The sequence below is a fragment of the Centropristis striata genome, chromosome 10, assembly GCF_030273125.1.
Source record: "Centropristis striata isolate RG_2023a ecotype Rhode Island chromosome 10, C.striata_1.0, whole genome shotgun sequence".
In the NCBI taxonomy this organism is placed as follows: Eukaryota; Metazoa; Chordata; class Actinopteri; order Perciformes; family Serranidae; genus Centropristis; species Centropristis striata.
The window spans coordinates 26639824-26661499 of NC_081526.1; the positions used below are offsets into that span (position 1 = coordinate 26639824).

General features: G+C 37.3%; 3 protein-coding genes across 3 annotated transcripts; 2 read left to right on the forward strand and 1 right to left on the reverse strand.

The window, feature by feature from the left end:
* The first annotated feature begins 5563 nt into the window (after positions 1-5563).
* On the forward strand, positions 5564-11217 carry LOC131979395 (UDP-glucuronosyltransferase-like). The gene is made up of 5 exons (XM_059343361.1): positions 5564-6476; positions 7485-7616; positions 7916-8003; positions 8093-8312; positions 10109-11217. Exons 1-5 carry the CDS (start codon positions 5616-5618, stop codon positions 10389-10391), a joined length of 1584 nt encoding a protein of 527 aa, XP_059199344.1. The 5' UTR covers positions 5564-5615; the 3' UTR covers positions 10392-11217.
* A 2840-nt stretch (positions 11218-14057) lies between these two features.
* On the forward strand, positions 14058-16869 carry LOC131979583 (granzyme E-like). The gene is made up of 5 exons (XM_059343619.1): positions 14058-14211; positions 14361-14508; positions 15189-15327; positions 16233-16490; positions 16650-16869. The coding sequence occupies exons 1-5, from the start codon at positions 14160-14162 to the stop codon at positions 16815-16817; spliced, it is 765 nt and encodes a 254-aa protein (XP_059199602.1). The 5' UTR covers positions 14058-14159; the 3' UTR covers positions 16818-16869.
* rabl3 (RAB, member of RAS oncogene family-like 3) lies at positions 16575-21673 on the reverse strand. The gene is made up of 8 exons (XM_059343620.1): positions 21576-21673; positions 20591-20682; positions 19884-20013; positions 19679-19793; positions 19382-19532; positions 18568-18639; positions 17507-17545; positions 16575-17352 (listed from the first exon to the last, which is right to left on the reverse strand). The coding sequence occupies exons 1-8, from the start codon at positions 21619-21621 to the stop codon at positions 17296-17298; spliced, it is 702 nt and encodes a 233-aa protein (XP_059199603.1). The 5' UTR covers positions 21622-21673; the 3' UTR covers positions 16575-17295.
* Between the last annotated feature and the right edge of the window lie 3 nt (positions 21674-21676).

Below are 21676 nucleotides of genomic sequence, written 5' to 3' on the forward strand. Positions count from 1 at the left end.
TTTTATTTCTTTTCAACTGAATGTCACAATACACTTTTGATTTATTGCAACGCCTGACATCCTTTCTGAGGGAATTGACTATGAGTGCAATTTAAACATCCACAACAAATTTCAAATCTTTTGAATTTGAATTGCAGATGAGGCGAGTTCACATCTCCATCCGTTTCCTGTGTATATTATCTAAGTTGTTATGGAATTCTTTTATTTATTTTGTCTATTTAGCTTTATTTTACCCATACAAAACTTTCTTTACATACATAAGAAAATAGTTTTAGATGCAATATTTCTTGTAATAAGATAAAAGTAGGCTCTGCATATTTTTTCAGCCTGGATACTTTGTGCTAAATCTAAAGTGTTACTTGGTCATATTAAATTACCTCTCATATGAGGGTTTGTACTTTCATTGGCCATTACTTGAAGGTAGAATTACATGCAGGCAGACCAAAGTAGGTCATTTTAGTAGAACGTCTCTTAACTGTGCTGATCTGATACTGTTCCAAACTGAAATATACCAACAACTCCTGGTGAGAGACTCGCCCACATTTAATGTGACATGTTTGAGTAAAAGCAGGAAGAGAAAGAGAGGGATTACGAGCCACTTGCTTTGTACACACTTGTGCTTATCAGTTTATTTTCTACAAAGCATAGCGTGAAGACCACGCCATCTGTAAACTACCAACACAACTACAGGCTTCATAGTTGGCATGAATATGACATTTGTAAATATTTTCGTGGTGAGTTTGGTGCAAACAGTGTCATAAATAACCTCAAGTGGAATAATATTGAACTCTGAACCTTGATATCAGACTGACATTAATTTTTATGAACTGGATTTCACCCTGTTAAAGACTATGATGCAGTAATTTGATAGGCTTATGTAAGCAATTCATTCTCGCAAAGTTTGTCCACTAGAAATATTTGCACAACGGTGTCAGGGTTTTGTTGGATTGGCTTACTTAGCTTTAAGTGTAAAGAACATAGAGGTGGTTAGTTTGTGCAGAGTTTGAAGCTGGCACGTCTCGTGAAATAACCTGTATAATGAGATCTCTGGATTGATGGTAGATGATACACTAAACAGACAGAAATGATCCACTTGGTGGTGTTTTAGTGGCTTTGGCACCACCATGTGGTTGAACGGTGCAATCACTTCATAGTTTGCAGCAACATCAAAACTAGTTTCTCATAAAAGGCTTTTTTCTTCTTTTCTTCAAAGCATTTAAGAAGTCTGATGTTTTCTTTGAACATTTTAATTAAATTATCATGTGAATGGAAAAAATGGCCATCATAAAATACTCCAAATATCGCCATAACTAGTAAATAGACAAAATCCCTAAAAGCAGTTGATGAAACATTAATTATGGCTTTTATTTGGTTGTACAGGCAGATAATAAGTGACAGCTTGGCTGCAACAAATAGCACACAGTACCTTCCTTATTTCCAAAGCAGCACATTTCATCAGGAAGTCAGCATGTTGTCATACTTGTTTGTGATTCTTGGCTTTTATGAGCATGTTCATACATTTCATTCACACTAAGCTTTGTTCCGTTTTTATGACAACCTGTCGACAAGCTTTATATGATAATGTGCTGTTTGGAGCAGAAAATGTTTATTGCATGAGCTCTGTCATGTAGTGATAAGTTGCACATGCTCATCCTGATTCTCAAGTATTTTCTTAAATATTCCTCAGTCCATCTCAGCACCCTGGGTAGCAGGACCAAAGCCCTCTAAACTTACCAGGCTGACAAACCCTGGCTGAAAATGGCTGAGAAATTCATCTAAAGTAGTAGTGCCAAAAACTGCAGTTCCTCTTATGGCCACTTGAGGCTGGCTCTAAAAAAACAAGTCACACCACATAGACCCCCATGGTAAAATCAGACGGCAACCTCCGGGTCTGAGCAGTGAAGCAAACCAGGAAGTGCCTTAAGCTGCATTCTACTGAAAAATTTCAAACAGGGGGCGCTGATGGTGGCTGCAGAAGCATTTTGCTCCATTCATTTCAATACAAAATGAGAAAATTTCTCACTTGGTTTATTACCTCAGAAATTTTTCTTTAGGACAACACTATGGTCTCAATTGCAATTGATCTTAATTGTGTAAATAATGGCCCCATTTAGAAGAAAATAGAAGATAAAGAATCATATGATTTGGGGCGTGGCTACCTTTGATTGACAGGTCACTCACAATGTCAGCTGTCATCAGCAGAAGCAAAGAAATGCGTATCCACAGCACTGTGTCAATAAAGTTGTTGTTTCGTTTCTTCAAAAAGAAGATGTTTACCGGTTTGGTCTCATAACTTTGATCCTTTCACACTGTATTTTTACTTAATGACAGTTTTTTAACATTTTGTTCATTGAAAATGTCTTGTTCAGTGTTTGGTTGGGCTAACAGACACTCCAAGGAGTCGCTGTTCATTTTTCTGAGGTAAGTAACATACATTTAGTTTTTGTTTTTTGCTAGCCAAAACTAGCATCCTAGCTAATGCTACAGTTAATGCTAACATGAATTAGCAGTGACTTCTCTCAGTCAGGTTGAGGTGTAGAGAGGCTGTAGTCAGTGATCAGATCCCTCTCGCTCCTCCACAGTCCAGATATGGTCTGCTCCGCATATCAGAAACAAGATGGCGACACAAGATGGTGACGAGTGTAACAATGAACTCAATGCTTCCAATGGGCTACAAACCAATGGTTTGTGGACTCCCAAGTGACTACGTCCATTATTTATATACAGTCTATGGGTAAAATGCCCAACTTTACAACAGAAAAAAACATGTTTAAGGTAAAATTGGTTCTGGTCTCTATAAGGATGCCTAATTTCATAGGTAACAGACCCCCCTTTAAAGATTACTCTTCATGGATCTCCATCTGAAAAGATTTATGTTGTTAGATATGATTAAAACCACTATATTTGAGAATGCTTATGGGAATGTCATTAGTTTATATCCCATCATAAACCAAAGCATGTATAGTGTAGTGCTAGATGAAACATCAAAGAATGACTAAAGTGATTCCACTTCATCCAGCAGGAGAGATGGACGTCATAAAATGATCACGTTTGTCCATTGAGAGTTGTCGAGATATTCCAGTTGTGACAGAATATCTTTTAGTTTTGTCACTAACTATTTACTATCTGTGCATCCTGATTTAATCGTCTGCTTCTCAAGCTTTTTGCTGAGAGGAACTATGCATTTTGATATTGTTTAACAGATTATTTATTTGTGATTCTGATTTAATTAAGTGTCTGCTTTTCTCCCTCTGTGGAGGATAATGAATGAATGAATGAATGAATGAATGAAAAGTTCTCTCTGAGTGAAACCTTTGTTGTATTGTTAACAGAGCCCAGGCCAAGCCTTTGAGGAGCCACGCCTTAACTAATCCAATCATGCTTTGATTCGTGACACAGACTTGTATTAAGTCTTTGTAAATCTACCAGTTTTAAGACACCTTACACTTATTGTTTAGCTTGTTGTTCCTGTAAACCTGCTCATTATTGAAGGTAAAAACAAATTACCAATTACAAATTATACAGCTCTGTTGTGAACTTCTGTCTCCACTGCACACTGTATTAAACTTTTAACCAGCCATACATTGGAGATGAAGGAGGTTTTTCTTCAAACACAGCAAAAAACTACCACAAACTTTGTGGTTGTGATAGAGAGAAAGTCAGGGGATCATACAAGTCATTGGGATTTATCTGGGGACCATGAATGTATGTACAAAATTTAATGATAACCCAATTTATAGTTGTTAATTTTCGTGAGTCCGACCTATTGACAAACTGACATTGCCACCCATAAAGTCAAGATAAGATAAAGATTATAGTTTAACAATGAGATGCAAAGGTTAACGGGCCATGGGTAAGGTGAGAATTTAAAATATATGCATGGCATAAAAGTGAACTGTATCAGAATGAGTAATGAATAAAGAGGTTAAGAGAGAGTGTGGTAGACTCTACAGTCAAGCTGCTACAGTGTCTTAAAACAAATCAATACAAATAAGAGAGTAAATGTTGGACTGTGTAGCCAGAAACACAACTCCAAATGAATTCTAATGGTGTTCTCTGATTGCTGGATGTGTAAATATATGTCTGCTAGCTAGCATGTTTGCATTATCAAGCTGAAAAGTAAAGTGAGTCAGTGTTGTGTTCACAACTGGTTTCTGCTACTCCTAGGGGCATTCCACATCCACTGGACGGAAAAAAAACTTGAAATTATCAGACCATCAGTCACGCAGCCTGAATTTTAATATTCCATTCAGGCCAACTTCTCACAGTATGAATATGCAGCAAACTGCAAAATCGTATCAGGGCAGCTCTGGTCTGAGTATTTCATTAAACCACAAAGATAAACAACTGCAATGTGATAGATTCTACAGCTCCCACAGACTCATACACTCCTCTCAAATACTGTGCAACAGCCTCAGTTCTCTCACTTTTTAAGTTGCTGCAAGAAACTGGGCACTGGGTCTGGGAACAACTGCCAGATTCAGGCTGGTGATGAATGGCCCTGCAAATTAATGCAAGTTTCACTGGAGAGTGGTCAAGTCTCCGGAGCCCTTTAGAAGTATTTTTTAGATGGACACTCACCTAAATCTGCAGTGTTGCACTGACGAGAAGTTGTTTACACTTTGTAGAAATGTAAATAAAGCAGGGACAACACAGGATATTGTCATGTGATGGTGTGTCAAAGAACAACTTTCTCTACTACTCATCACTAATTGCTATATTGGTGTCCTCATTTATTTCTATGAGCTAATAATTTCTCACCTAAATAATTGTTACTCTCACGGAGAGTTTCCTTTGGTGATGCAAGTTGTAACCAAAGGCAAAATTCCAAGAATGACATTGTTGGTTTGATGTTATCACCCCACCTCCAAAGACAGGGGTGTTGGTTTCCTATTACCACTGGCTTTGCACGGCATGCGTGTTTTCTCAATGGTTGTAGGTAGACATGTGCGTGACAAGAGAGAGGGAAGAAAAAAGAGGTTAAGAGAGGGCTCATGCAATAGGCCACCAAGTACGCATGTTTTTTCAGAAGGAGAGAAGGAGCTGCCTATGTAAACAAAGGACTTTGCACCAACCAGTTGTAGTACAGTGCAAACATGCACAGCCACAATGACTTGCAGGTCTTAATGGCCGTTAGTCCTTCGCTGGAAAAAAATAAATAGGAAACAAAAATTGCAGTTAACATAAAGAATAGTAGAATTAAGAAAATAACTGATATCCCAAAAGACACTAAACTTAGCTTTTAGCTATTCATAGCACTTCTTCACATTATTGAATTGCAATTGAATTGCAACTAACAATATGCAAGTAGAAAGTTGCATTATGTCACTTGTAAAATATCTTAAAAATATATTCAAAAATCTTGTCAGTATATGTAAATTTAAATAAAGTTAGATGCAAATAAGCAAAGTCCCCATAAGATAATGATAACGTGGAGACAAATTCCACTGGGAATCTTCACTCACTTCCTATGGTTGCATAACAGCCCGCCTGCAAACTTCCTGCAGATCTTAACCACACACTTACTCCCACAAGCTCACATATAAAAAGTACCTCCTAACAACAGCTACCACTAGCTCTTAGAACGAGCCAGCTTGCAGAACAGAGAAGAAGCAATGAGCAGCGGGGTGGGGTTTGCTGCACTGGGGCTGGTTGCCTGGCTGTGTTGCCTCAGTCTGGGGCCCGTTCAAGGGGGGAAGGTGCTGGTTGTGCCTGTGGATGGGAGTCACTGGCTAAGCATGAAGATCCTGGTGAAGGACCTCAAACTCAAGGGCCATGACATCTTGGTGCTGGTTCCTGAGAGCAGTCTGTTGATGCGTAGCTCAGAAAACTACAGGACAGAGATGTACCCAGTGCCCTTTACCAAAGCTGAACTGGATGGAACATTTGACCAGCTGCAGGACGGAGTATTCCTCGAGCCACCAGCAATCACAGATATATTCGTCAATGTGCAACGTTTGACTAACTTTACTTCAATGCAGGTGAAAGCCTGCGAGAGTTTGCTGAACAACCAGCCTATAATGAGTGGACTGAAGGAAGAGGGCTTCGATGTGGTGCTTACAGACCCTTTCCTTCCCTGCGGCTCCATCCTGTCTCATATTTTTTCCATTCCAGCGGTTTATTTTCTACGTGGACTTCCCTGTGGGCTGGATATAGATGCTAGTAAGTGCCCCTCTCCTCCTTCCTACATTCCTGCTGCCTTCAGTGGAAATTCAGACATCATGAACTTCCCACAGAGAGTCAAAAACATGTTAATGACGCTTTTGGAGCACTACATGTGCGGAATAATGTATGTCCACTTTGACGAGCTGGTCAGCAGGCATTTAGAGGAAGGCATGACCTACAAAGGCCTTCTTTCTAATGCAGCTATCTGGCTTCTCAGATATGACTTTTCATTTGAATATCCCAAACCTACCATGCCAAACCAGGTTTTCATTGGAGGAATCAACTGTGCAAAGAAATCTCCTCTGCCTGTGGTGAGTACTCGAGGAATGCATGCAAAATAAACAAATCACATCTGGATTCACTTAAAACAAATTGCTCCTGCTTCATGTTACGTCAAGCTAAAGCAAACCACTGATTTATGTATAATATGAAAGGCATTGTTAACAATGATGAACCCATACAGAATTATTCGTTTTTTAAGTATTCTATTCTAAACTGTTGTGAATGTTTGGTGACAAATCCTGCGCCACTATTGGGAAACTATTTTCAGCTAAAACTAAAAGTTAGAAACTAATTTATGAGGTATTTGTTTTCTCACGTCGGCCAAAATAACTAAGTTGATAATGTGTCAAATGCATGTGCTATTCAGCTTGTTGTAGAATTATTGTGACCCCAAGTGGCCAAGAAATATTAGATGCAGTTTTGAATCTCAGTTGGATATCTGTGTCTATGATTTATAGGAATGAAAATATTTAATTTGTTTGTCTGTGTTAAAACAGTCGGCAGCTTTTCTGACTACACCTTTTTGTGAACTTGCACTGACATTATAAGTGGTAAAGATTATTGCATTAGTGCTTGCAAAAAGATTTAGGAAATACAACAGATTAGTCAGAGTATGGACAAGCAGCTTATTTTGTATTTCATACAAAGATGACAGTAAAACAACATTTTTGGGGACTAGATATTTTAAAGTTTTACAATAAATAACAAAGACTCAATGATTATTTACATGGTACTTTAAGTCCTTTTCCCTTTGAACTGAATGTGGAGATACATATGTTTCCAGAGAAAAAGATGGATGCTGGAAAGATTGTTTTGACTGTTTATCATTATTTAGACAGAACTGGCTTACAACATTGTAAAAGACCAGGTTTTCCTGCTCCTATGGAGGCTTGCAGATGGAAGTGTTATAGTAGCTTCACCTTAAAATAAAAACCTATTGCAGCCTTTTGTCATGAGCATACATCCGTATATGAGAATTTTTTTTGTTTGTGTGTTTTTAACTTGTTTTTATTTGTTTTTCCCACCCCCCCCTGTAGGACTTGTTGGAGTTTGTGGAGGGCTCAGGGGACGACGGCTTTATCGTCTTTACTCTGGGCTCAATGGTGTCCAACATGCCTGAGGAGAAGGCTAAACAGTTCTTTGATGCCTTTCGGCAAATTCCTCAAAGGGTAACATATTAGATTAAATCACTTTACTTAGACTCAGTCCAATAACCTACATCTGTTTATCCTTTGATTACTTTTATTAGAGTGCTATTTATTCTTTTCAGATAAAACTCACACGTCTCTGCCTGCACAAAGACTGCAAACATGAACATATTAGGCAAATATTTTCACACTCAGCATGCTCAGGCCCTAATCAGTTTAAACCATAGGACTTTGTCCTCTGCTTTGCCTTGTGGACGATTCATTGCACAAACAGACTGCACATCACAGTTAAAAATTAAGAGGTATTATTTCTGTTTCAGGTTGTGTGGCGATACACTGGAGTCCCACCTGCAGATATGCCCAAAAACGTGAGACTTATGAAGTGGTTACCTCAGAATGATCTCCTAGGTGTGTTTCCTTTTATGTGCAAAAACATTATATGCAATTGATTTGTGGTGAACTGGACCAATAGCTGTATGTGTTTCTGTGCTCCTCAGCCCATCCCAAAGCCAGAGTGTTCATCACTCACGGAGGCACCCACGGTATCTATGAAGGCATCTGTAATGCTGTGCCCATGTTGATGTTTCCACTGTTTGGGGACCAGGGGGACAATGTGAATCGCCTGGTGGCCCGCGGTGTTGCAGAGACTCTCAGAATTTATGATATGACCACTGAAACCCTACTGGCTGCACTTAATAAAATCATCCACGACAAAAGGTAAGACAAGTCGATACTGTGTGTTCAGTACATTGAAATCATAATGGTTGATTATTGGAGAAAAAGGGACAAATTAAAGGCTCCCTGTGGAGTTTTCTTTTAAACAAACAAAAGTGTGCACCACATAAAGAAAACATTGTAGCTCTGGATGTCCAAAATGCCACAGGGAGCCTTTAATCACATGACATTAAAAAAAAAAAAAGAAAGGACAAAAAAACTTAGTCAGACAAAAAAACTCTTTCCCAACTGACATGTTTCTTTCTACTTTCAGGAATAATAGTTCTGAAATATCTAAGAGAAGTAGACAGAAATAACTACTTTTTGCATTTGATAGTTACAATATCATTTGTCGATTATCAGCAGCATTGGAAACTTTTAGCCGCACGCCGTTAATGTGTGCTGAGGTTAGATAAACAAAGTAGTGAGCTATAGTGTGAGTCAGTTACACTGACAAGCAAAATTGAAAATGTTTCGGCACAAAGCAAACCAGAGCTGGACTATTAATTCCTGCTGCTTTCGAGAAAGACTGCAAGTTCCAAATTCACATCAAGTCATCATTTGCCCTTGCAAATCAAGTTAACGTTACAATCTAAATGCTGGAGTTAAAAAAACAAACTTGCAACATTGCAAACATAGAATTGAACAGTGGTCATTCTGGCAGGGGCTTTGCAAAAGGTCATTGTTTTTTGTGTTATTGGGCAAAAGTATATAAAATAATAATATGTTTGTCCGTAAAATTCTTGCACACCCATGGCCCAGAGACTTGCATCAAGTCGGGTACTCTCTAGACCCCCCAAAAAGTAATTGGCAGGTGATATTTTATCCTAATTTTATTTCTTCAGTTTTGGGTAAAATAAAGAACATGTGGGTCGGGTCGAGGGTTTCTTATAGCAAATAAATTAAAATAAAGTTCAAATATAACAGTAATATTAAATCTGATGTTTTAACCCTTTGACTTCTGCACCCTCTGTGACAAGGCATTACATAGATCCTATGTGGTAGGTCAACTCAGCAGATTGTGGAAGATGGTGGTGTGCATGGCCGTAAAATTGCAATGGTTGATGAAATGATGCATATAGTATTTATAGGACGCACTTTCGAGTTGGGCAACAGATCTAGTGTAGCAGTTCTATGGTCAAGTCGCTAAACTAGTAGGGTGGAGTCAGGTTCTTAAAATCAGACCCCAACACATAGGTATTTCACTGATGTTGCCTGATTAGACTTCTTATCTGTGCTTTGGGGGCGTGTACAGACTTGATAGACAGCTCCCTCAGTCTTCCGTATGTTATCTGACCTCTTTAAGGTGCTCCTGTAAATATTTCTCTTTACATTTAGTGTTTATCAGCAGAACATACTGTGTGCATATCTTAAGGCTTTACAAGTTCATTGAGTGCATTTGCTTCCTCAAGAAACATTTTAAGATACCTTCGATTGTGCATTAATTCGCATATTTGCATCCTAGCAGTCATATTTTCTTCCTTAAGTATTCTACTCTCTAAATATACTGTTCTTGTAACTAACACTTGCTGCGTTTATATTGTTTTTAATACTTCACATCTATTTGTCAGGGGGTATTTGTTAAGCTGCACTTGAAAGACAGTTTGTTTGCTGTAGGTGTTAGAAGGCAAATCATTTTTTGGCTCATGCAAATGTTTGAATCTTGTTTTAAACATTTATAGTGTGTTGTGAAAACAGTTATCCTTATATGCAGCCTGAGAGGATATAGAGGTCTTGTGATGATCAGATTTGGAGATCATCCTATTAACTTTGTCTTTTGAAATATAACTTCTCCACAGTTACCAAGAGAAGATTGCGACACTGTCTCAGGTGCACCTGGACCGTCCTGTTGAGCCTCTGGACCTGGCTGTTTTCTGGACCGAGTTTGTCATGAGACACTCAGGAGCTGAACACTTAAGGGTAGCTGCTCATGACTTAAACTGGATTCAGTACCACAGCCTGGATGTCATCGGGGTTTTAGTCATCATCCTCCTCACCGTGCTTTGGTTGACACTCAAATGCTGCTTGTTCTGCACCCGCAAGTGCTGCAGAAAAGGGACTCTAAAGAAAAAGCGCGAGTAGTGTTCACAGTCTTTAGGTTTTATAAATTCTGAAAAGAAGTAAAAAATGGAGGTCAAAACACTGCAATGACATCTCAAACTGCACTCTGTATGTATGTGTGTGTGTGTGTGTGTGTGTGTGTGTGTGTGTGTGTGTGTGTGTGTGAAATCTCAGTCTAAGTGCCTTTACAACACTAGTTGTGTATCCATCAATGAGTGTCTAGGCACAATTTGAAGATAAAAGAGAAAGATGAGAAAAGTTTAATGGAAACACCAAAATTCGATGAATTGAAAATGCACATAAAAGGTTTCTTTTTTTTTTTTTTTTGAATAGTTAATGCACTAGACGGGAGATGGAAACGATTTTTCCCAATAAGTTCTGACATAGTAAACAATTAACTCATATGACTGCTCAGCTGTTTCCTCTCTGACATGAAAGAACAAATATAACTTGCCCAATTTTATGTAATTCCTAAAGATTTTTTTCTCCATTTTCTCTTGTGGGTGGCCAAAATTGTCCGATTAGTAACCTCTTTTTTGTTGTTGATTTTTCTCTTTCACACAATCTCTACTTCTTCTACTCCTTTCTGATTGCTTAACCCACAGCCAATTATTACCCTGCCATCTTCTGACCAAAGTACGTTTATACAGCTTTGTTTATTCACTCTAAACCAGTTGATGGAAACAACTCTAATTAACATTTGCTTTAATGGGACATTTCAAAATTCTGCTTCAAAATTCGCTTCGACTTTAATTGAAACATTGTTTTTGTCATTGGATGTATGCTATTAACTGAAGCCGTCCTCTGGAAAACAAGCTTCCATGCAAATAAAATATGTTTGTATGAAGTTTTGGTTATTGTGTGAGTGGAATCATTTACCGACATAAAGCTAATAACAGTAGCCAATAGCTTGATTTTTACATTGTTTAGCTGAATAAGCCTGCTGGTTAGCAAATACACATAAAACAGAGCTTTGGGCAATAATTTATATAATATATAATTTATATACATTTTATACATTTATATAATTGTTTAAACTACTATTAAAACTACTGACTGGCCAAGTGTACAGCAGTGTTTGTTTTAGTCTGCGCTAATCGACCCCGGTTGCACGATTCACAGGGAAATTTCATTATTCATATATTTAAATGAGCTTTCTCCACTTGTATAACAGTTGACTGGCAATGAATTCTTTTTCATATCAACACATGGGATTATTCCCTGAAGCAAATCCAATACATGGGAGCTGATGAGTACAATCACTGTCAAGGAATGCAGCAGAGGGCACTTAGAGGCTGTTATTAGAGAAACAGATGGTTTATTGTTGTTTACGAGGTAATACTATAGTTTGAACTTATGACCTTTCAGTGGAGGTTTATTTGAGACCTTCAGGCTGCTGTTAGTTTGCTTTTTAGTTGCATCATTTAAAGGCAAATTATGGTATCTGTTTTTCGGAGACTGCCTTAAAAAAAAAAACAGGTGAAGTTATGTGTATATATTGTAGCTTCAATTCAACCCTGGAGCTGCTGTGGCCTGACTAAAGAAGCAGATAAGACGTGTCCAATGGAAGTAAAATCTTCAGCTCAGACTGTGAGAGAAAAACAAATTAGGTGTCCTCTCAGATTCTACCTGGGTTGTGTTGATTTTAATACAGTTATCTAGACATAATTTACAAAACAGGAAAACAGGAATGAACATTGTGTCATTTTTGGGTCAATTTGTTTTTGCTGCACATCTGTGCCCAGTAAATGCATAGCAGACATTTCATTTTACTTTCTGTTTTAACATCTACCCATGTTATTCTTTATTATTGTGGAGAATGCAGAATTACTACAATTACAACTATTGCTCCCTTCTTACTAATTAGTGAATGCACTCCCACCAGCAGACTGGTATTTTTTAACAGTCAGTGCTACACAGGCTGTGGCTTTTTGTTGAGCTGTTTCCTCCCTCTGCTTGCCTTGCAGAGGCTGGGTTCATGCTGGTTTGAAACCTCATAGCTCTATTGGCACGCCTTCCTGTTATTAACAAAGCTGTTTATACTATTACCTTCTGTAAAGAAGTTGCATTGTACAGACGGCGTAGGTGGCCACTGCACAGACAATACTGTGACATTAACTTGAAAAGCCGCACAAAACTTGTTTTTAATACTTCATAACAATCCTGGTCCAACATTGCATAATACTGTAAACATAGAAGCCTGTTTCAGCTCCACCTATCCAACAGACTTGTGGGTGTGCATTGTATGTACTTCTTACCTGGTGATCTACCATCCATAAATGAAAAAAGTTCAAGCATCACTTAGATTTTAGATTACCAAAAACAATCTACAGAATGTTGCATCACTGTTCATAAACCAACATAAGCCTATCCTCCATTGCAGCCATATTAATGTGCCATGCTGCCATGCACCATTTGTAAGGTATTGTCTACAGTCTGTCGCTCTGTCTGACTGCATGTGAGGGCCAAACAAACACTTCTCTTAGATTGACAAAACATTAGAATTACTTACATGAAATCACAAGGCCTGAAAGGACAATGAAGCACCACCAGGGAAGCTCTGAATAACCTAGAATGTTTTGTAAGTGTTAACTTAATATGTTTTAAAATGTAAGTTGAGATGTGATGGACCTATTGTCTCTGCCAAGTTCTTCTCCATATGACTCAGGGGTAAGCAATAACTGCAGAATTTTTTTTCATCTTCATAATAAAAATCAAATGGGCTGTCGTTTTTGACCTGGCAGTAACTGATGACTCCAAATAGACATACTGGGCATTATTATTTTAATTTACGGAACAACCATCCCCACAAACATGAACATGTTACACTAGATATTAGAAGAAAGGCAGGCTTTATGAGGACTAGACTGCTATTTTCTTTCCTAAGTATAGGTTGTGCACACTTAATGCCTAAAGCTCCACCTAGTGGCCAGTAGGCACAATGGCATATGCTGTATAAGGCTTAGCAGTTCCCCTGAAAAGCCATTGCTGCTCTTTTTTGTTTCATGTGTTTAATAATACTCTTGCCATGATAATTTATTGAGAAAACAATAATGAGACGACATTCTCCTACATCCCCAGAACAAGTGTGTGGCCAACATGAGCGGATTGGAAGATAATGGGCCCTTCGGCACAGACATGAAAAAGTCCCTATTAGCCCTCCTACACAGAAACAAGAAAAAGAAAGTTACACCTCAATGTGAGTGTGTGGTTCAGTGTCCGAGGTCTGAACACGTTTGTTCGCATTGTGGTTACTGTGGCCTTAGTTCATAGTTTTCCACTTCACCGTTACCTTTTACCCCAACTCTCCCCCCTTAGAGTAAATACAGCCTATGTTTAAAAAAGGAGCATGCCTATATTTGTAGTTCTCCACAGTACATACGGACCTTTCTGTTTTTGTGGGTAGGATATATAAACTCCTATTGATACTATTAAATTTAACTTTTCAAATGTTTTTTTTTTTACTTTTAAATCTCAATATTGTTTTGTAGTGAGGCAGGGTATAAGCCAGAGTGCAATACATTTAAGTGCTACACATTTAGATTATTGGTGAATTAACAACAATGTACATGTGCATGGACTCACTCAAATGTCAAGTTGTCAGTTTTATCTGCTTTTGTAAAAGGGGTCTTGCTCATGCTGCAGTATGGAAGGTGTGATTTGTCTTCTGTGCAAGAATGACACCTGCCCACAAAGTTTCCGTTGTGGGAGTGAGATGGTCTACTACAAAAGGTGGTAGGGGGAGCAGAGCCAGACACACTGTTCAGATTTTACTTCTACAAAGCGACCATGATCCACGCATACTGCCTTTTCATTTTGGTTCAGCTTCTCTCCCACTCTGGTAAAATTAAATTAAATTTCTTTAAATGCCATGCTAGTATCTTATTTTTACTTAATTTGTTCCTTAATAATACCAAATAGTAGTTTGGCTGTTGATGATTTATATTGTGTTATATCTGTGTATTGATTTACCTTCTTTCCTCGTGTAAGGGGCTTCTGAGAGTGGCATAGTGCATGGGAAGGTTTCAAAGCCTCATTCCAGACCCTACATGGCATCGCTCCAGATTCGTGGACACCATACATGTGGTGGGATACTTATTCGAGAGGATTTTGTTCTAACTGCAGCACACTGCAAAAAGTGAGTCAATGCAGAATCAAAGAGCCACATGAAAAACTAAACCATGTTCACGATGTCACAATCAACCTACAAGTTAATTATTTGCATTTAAATAATTGTTTTATTCCCATAACTTAGTATTTATTTCATACATCTTTAACAGAGGATTTGTTTGTTGATTTATTTTATTTATTATTTTAACAAATTTATTCATATATCATATGACATGAATGTACAGTGCTTAACAAATTTATGAGACCACCTGCTTGTGCCACAGCCATCCTAAATTAACAGCATTAGTAATTACCAAATTTTTTTTGTTTGTTTCTGTAATGGTTTATACACCAGCATATAGAAGCTTTTTAACTGAAATTATATTTTAATTGCTAAAAGATAATTATTATTGTTATCCATCAATTTTCAAATTTACTGTTTTACAAAAAAACAGCCTACAAGCAAGATACTGAACCCCAAATTGCTCCTAATGCTGCGTTCATCAGTGTGTGAATGAATTCCCAATGGTGGCCGGTGGCACCTTTTAAGGTAGCCTCTGCCACATATGTACCAGAGAAGCCCAGTGAGCTGGCTCATTTTACATTTGTATTCATTTAAATCATAAGTCATTGCAGTTACATAAGAAAAAGTGTATTTGTATAAGTATAACTAAATATTATTAAACTATTTGTGCCCTTGTTTGTCAGTTCTGAGCCCTTGACGGTGGTGCTTGGAGCACATGACATACGCAAGAAAGAGAAAAGTCAGCAAAGGATCCAAGTGGCTAAGTACCATCAGCATCCAGACTTCACTGGACAATTCGATAATGATATCATGTTACTTGAGGTAAACAAAAACTGTAATTTTTCATATGAAAATGTAGGTGTTTTAAAAAAATGTGTCTGCTTTTATAATTTCAGTTTCAGTTTTTCAGAATGTCTTGTGTAGAGTTAAAGGAACACTCCACCGTTTTTTCATATTAAAACATGTTATTCGGTCAAGTAAGACGAGCTGATACAGACCTCTTGCGTCTAAATGCGTGCACTCAATCGCCCTGGCGCGCGGCGCCACTTGGCTAGCACTTAGCTTAGCCCAGTTCATTCATTAGGATCCAAACAGATGGACAGTTAGAAGCGACCAAACTCCTCCACGTTTTCCCTATTTAAATACAGCTACTATAATGTATGGCGGAATAGCACTTGGGAGCACTTCGACTCGGCGCAGTAATATCATCACTCCTGAGGGGAGAAGATTTTTCAGGAGTGATGATATTACTGCGCCGAGTCGAAGTGCTCCCAAGTGCTATTCCGCCATACATTATAGTTCTCCTTTTTATCCGCTTCGAAAAGCGCCACGTTTTATTTTGTGTCGCCATACTTGGTCGTTTAACTACTCGTGTAGCTGTATTTAAATAGGGAAAACGTGGAGGAGTTTGGTCGCTTCTAACTGTCCATCTGTTTGGATCCTAATGAATGAACGGGGCTAAGCTAAGTGCTAGCCAAGTGGCGCCGCACGCCAGGGCGATTGAGTGCACGCATTGAGACGCAAGAGGTCTGTATCAACTCGTCTTACTTGACCGAATAACATGTTTTAATATGAAAAAACGGTGGAGTGTTCCTTTAAAGCTGATTTTACATATCTGCACTAAAGGATGTGGGGTTGAAATGTTCACTGTTGCTTTAAGAGTACATAAACACACATTACAATGTCTGGCAGGACTGTTTGATGAAACACACTGTTCTCTTTCACAGCTGAAAGAGAACGCCAAACTCAACAAATATGTAAAGGCCATCGGATTGCCCGAGAAGGATGGGAAAATCCCAGCCAACAATATCTGTACCGTTGCTGGCTGGGGCCAAACTGCAGACGATGAGCCTGCTTCAAACGTACTGAAGGAGGCCACGGAGAAGATACAATCCCCCTCTGAGTGCAAAAAAAAATGGAAAGTCTTCATTCCTAAACAAATGCTATGCACCAAGTTTGACAAAAAGAAGGGAGGGGTCTGCCAGGTAATTCAACAATATTTGAAGCAAATGTGCAAATGAGTAAGCAACCATTACAACAAAATCCATCAATAATGATGCAAACATGGAGAAATTTGGTTTCTTTTATTAATCAAAAAGTTTTGCTGTGTACTCAATCAACTCTTTCTGTTGTTTTTTTCTAAGGGTGATTCAGGTGGACCACTTCTCTGCAACTCCAAGCCTCAGGGTATTACAGCTTTTACCGCAAAAGGCGACTGTAACAACCCCAAGTATCCACATGTCTTCACTAAAGTCAGTTTCTTCCTCCCCTGGATCCAAAAAGTGATGAAGGGACCGGGGAATGTCGCATGAGCTGCCACTCAGGGGCCAAGAACATTGTTCTTTCCTCGCTTATTAAATAACAAGGCAAACATTTTGAGAATTAATGGTCTTAGTTTTGGAAAAAAGAATTGATGAAGCTGGGATATGTAAATTTTTTACATGTGACTGTACAAAACAAATGTGGAATTAAAAACTTGATTTAAAATCTCACTGTAGATTTATAGTTCTTGCTTACATCACCTTGCTTAGCATGTTTCTTCATTTCTGAAATGTGTTTTACTCCCTTTTGTAAAATAACAAGTCTTGTTAACTATTCTATTATTATTAATATTGAGTCTATATTCACGGCACAAGTTTAAGATTTTGCATGGCAGCGGAATAAAAAGTGTTCTGAAGAACTGAAGATGAAATTGTAGTGAGCAGGTACAGAAAGTATAACAGCAAGTTTGATGGTTTACTTGTGGTGGAAAACGGCCGAACCACAGACTTCTGTTGTGTTCACAGCTTCTCAGTCATAGTGCAAACTTTTGAAGTTGAAACGTTTTCGGTCTGGAAAACCCGTCATCTGCGGAGAAAGTGGAAGGAACGTGCCGTTTTAAAGAAGCAGTTCAGTTTAAGATTAAATCCTCATCAACTGCAATTGAATTTAGATTTTTTTTTTTAAGGGGAAGATTTCCTTCCAGCATATCAGAAATAGAGACTGGACATGTAAAACTCACCTGGCTTGGATCTCTTGTGAAATATCTCTTCTCTATTACCTGTTGGGTGCAGATTGAGAGGCTGAATTTTCTTTAAATGCAAAGCTCACATACCCACATGTACAGTAGCAGTCAAAAGTTTGGACACACCTTGTCATTCAAGGGTTTTTCGTTTATTTTTTTATTATATTTTCTACATTGTAGAGGTACACGTATGGAATTATGCAGCGAACAAATAAGTGTTAAACAAACCAGAATGTTTTATATTTTAGGTTAAAGTAGCCTTTAACCTTTTGCTTTAATGGTCTCAAACACATTAACAAGGCAAGAAATTCCACAAATGAACTCCTTAAAAGTTGCACCTGTTAACTGAATTAATTAAATTTTACTACATAATTCCATACATGTTCTTTTAATAGTTTTGATGTCTTCTGTATTAATCTACAATGTTGAAAATAATAAAAAATAACCATTTTCCACACTTTTGACTGGTACTGTATGTGTGAACAGAGAACTTTGAACACACTTGAATGTCATACTAATTCAATGTGAAACACAGATTACAAATTTGGTACAATAATATTAAAATTACAAAATAATACAGGGAATTACATGATTTTCTCACTTCAGTACTTAATTATTCTTACAGTATACACCAAGTCATTCAATAGTTATAATTGATAATGTTCTACAAAAGTGACGAGGCATAGTTGACAAAGTTAAAAGATTAAGTATTATACAGTGTTATATTGAAATTGAAATACTGTTAAACCACTTCTGTAAACATCACACCATGATCTGAGCACAGCAGAAATATTACAATATTCTAAATTACATAATAATTAATAATATATATAATAATAATAAATAGATTGGAGGAGGCTAAAGTACATTTGATGGTTTATGCTCCTCATTGCATCATCACCTCAGAGATGTAACTGTGTGTGTATATATATATATATATATATATATATATATATATATATATGAATAATTATCTTCTTAACATATTGTTATAAAGACAGTCTCTACAGAAAGAGAAAATAACTGCATTTCACAGTTATTTGCTCTGGGTTTCTCACCTTGTCAAAGAACCTGCTAAGCTTCACAGCATTTGAAGTTCCTGCAGCAAGGTATCTTGGGTTGGTGCAGTCCTGGGAAAGTAATATAGCACTTCAGCCACAAACCTCAAAGAAAGTTTATTTCTCAATCTTCTGATTATATGTGTAGAATGTGTATGTGAATATGGCTTCTTTCATGTTGTTCTGATCGCATAGGTTTTTTTGTATAAAAAAACCCAAAACAGTCCTGATAAAACATTTTCAAAGTTTCAGATTTTCTAATTATACATAGGGGCTACGATGTTGCTATAGGTCACTTTGATTTTTGTGACAGATCATAATGCATACTGCTGGGTTATCAACCCAAGAAGAAATATATTTTTTTAATTTTCAATTTTTATTTTTTTTTATTACATGTATCACATACATAGGAATATATATATATATATATATATATATATATATATATATATGAAAATATATGAAAACTCCATCCACTCATCTATAAAGTTATAAAGTGATGAGATATACTTTTCTATTTTTGTACTAAAACACTTGTGAATTTGAAAAACGTACCTGCTGAGTTAATCAACACATTTAGAAAATATGCTACTGACACACACACTGAAATTATTTAAACCTTAAATTGAGAAGTACTAATTATTCTCTGTAACATAAAATATAAAATACACATGTACAAAAGCATTTAGAGTGCAAAAGTCCTCAAATTTACCAGAACCACATGCCAAAAATATGCTATTTCTACACATAAATGAAGCCAGCCCTCCATGTTTGGAAAGAACAGAGCTTACAGGAATAAAAAAAGTTGACCTACGAGATTGATTTCTTCTGCGTTGAAGTCTTCAGACAGGAAGGCTGTCCGAGTGAGAACTTCATTGCGTTTGTTCTCTGGGATCTGGTCAAACTTAGTGCCAATCAGCAGCAGAGGCACTGGGTTCTCAGCAAACTGTTCTCTATCATAGTCACTACAGGGAGAAAAGAAGATGACTTAACTTCATATTATCCAACAATTTCAGTCACAATTCAATATAGATTACTGTGACAGCTTTATCAGTGTGTATACATTTTCCACCCCATGGAAAACAAACAATATCATCACATGTCTTCTTACCCATTTGAGACAATAACTCCTGTTGGAGAGGAATCCCTGTTTAAAGCCTCTAATGACCAACGGTAGAGATTCTGAGAGGATTTCTTATTTGTTAAATCATGTACCAGCATGATTCCTGTCGGGGTGAAAAAACACAGAAAATGACACAAATAAATAACAGCAACCCTAATGACTTCAGATTTCTTTAAATTAAAATCATCTTTACCATTGACTGAATTGTAGAAAACAGCTCTGGTGCTTTTGATACTGCTGGCACTACCAACAGATCCTCCAACATCCCACAGTTCAATGTAGTAGGTTTTCTCCTCCGGGGTTCCCTCCTTGTAGTCTTGGACCTGTGGTTGAATAGTTATTTTATTTTAGTCATCTAAGCATCTTTATCATGTGAATTTTCTCTTCATTTTTATCTAACATTAATATTTTTAACCAACAGTGGAAGAAAATAACTATGTAAATTTACTCAAATACATTTTTGAGGTACTATTATTTGAGTATTTTCATTTTCTGCTGCTTTATACTGTACTTCTACTCTATTACAATTCAGAGGCAAATTTAGTTTTAAATTCAGAATACAAAATACAAAAGACATAGGATCAGCTACCCAGCAGTATAAAGCAACTTAAATTAGCTCCATCCTTACCAGCTGGAACATTAAAGTTATTAACACAATAATGTAGCATTTAATTTTACTTGTAACTGAGTATTTCAGCACTGTGACATTGCTATTTTTACTCATGTAAAATATCTGAATACTTCTCCCACCACTGTGAATCATATAATTTTATATTAAACTAATATTTAGCATATGTTTTCCAGTCGTTGCAGGAAGTATGAGTTATTTAAAAAACCAGCAGCACTATTTTATTCCTTATCTCAATGGAATTGTGTAAATTATATTCTTGGTCTGTTTACCCGCACATCCACAGAACAACCAACAGTCCATGAGGGGTTTCCTAACACCTGATTCTGACATAGAAGATGTACCAAGGAAGACTTGCCCACCCCTGTAGAAGACAAGAAAGGTGGATAACTGATCATTTTGAAGGGGTAAAGAATAAAATCATGCAAGGACACACAGGCACAAAAATATCCAATCTGCCATAATCTAGATCATAATTTGTGGCTATTTGTCTCTAAAGTTACTGCAGGTGATTTAAAGAGAATGAAGACTCTTATGTCTCTAGATAGATAGATAGATAGATAGATAGATAGATAGATAGATAGATCACTGAGGTAGAATAAATATAAAACAACAACGTTAAAAACAGAATAGGACAAGGACACTTAAGAGTTAAAAAGAAGATCAGTTGGTAGGTAAGGTACAGTGGCAAGATGATGGTAATTGTACTGATGATATGATGGTAATAATGTCATTGCGATTAGACGGTACAGTGTATAAAAATAATAATAATAATAAGTCTATCTCTATAAATGTATTGTACATACAGGCCAGTGTAACATGCCCTTTGTTCCTATCAAAGCATATCTGTTGTAGAACGTCTTCAATGAGCTGTTGGGTGTGTATTTTTAATTCGGCAATCATATTTCTATGTAATTTCAAATTTTGGTGTTGATTTGTCCTACACTTAGCAGTCTTCTGACACGTAAATTCACCACTTAAGGTTGTCACTGGGCAGTGTGAATACATGTTTTTAAAAAAGTGCGATTAATGTAGTTAAGTGCCGGTCCACCTTTATCCCGAATCCACCAGTTACACACGACATGTTGTTTCAGTAAGCAGGTTGACAGAGACACTACAACAGACTTTGACAAGAGTTTGAGGTCCTTTAATTAAATATTACGACAACTGCAAACCGGCTGATTATCACCCACAACAAACACATACATTTACAAATAAGCAGGCACGTCTGGATTGCGAAAAAGGAACTTAACTTACCGGAATCTCCTAAAACTAATACTTTTACCCTGTCAAGAGAAGCCATTTTTTGATGACAGTGGCGTTCCGGAAGAAAACAGTGGAAACCCCGCCTGCAAATC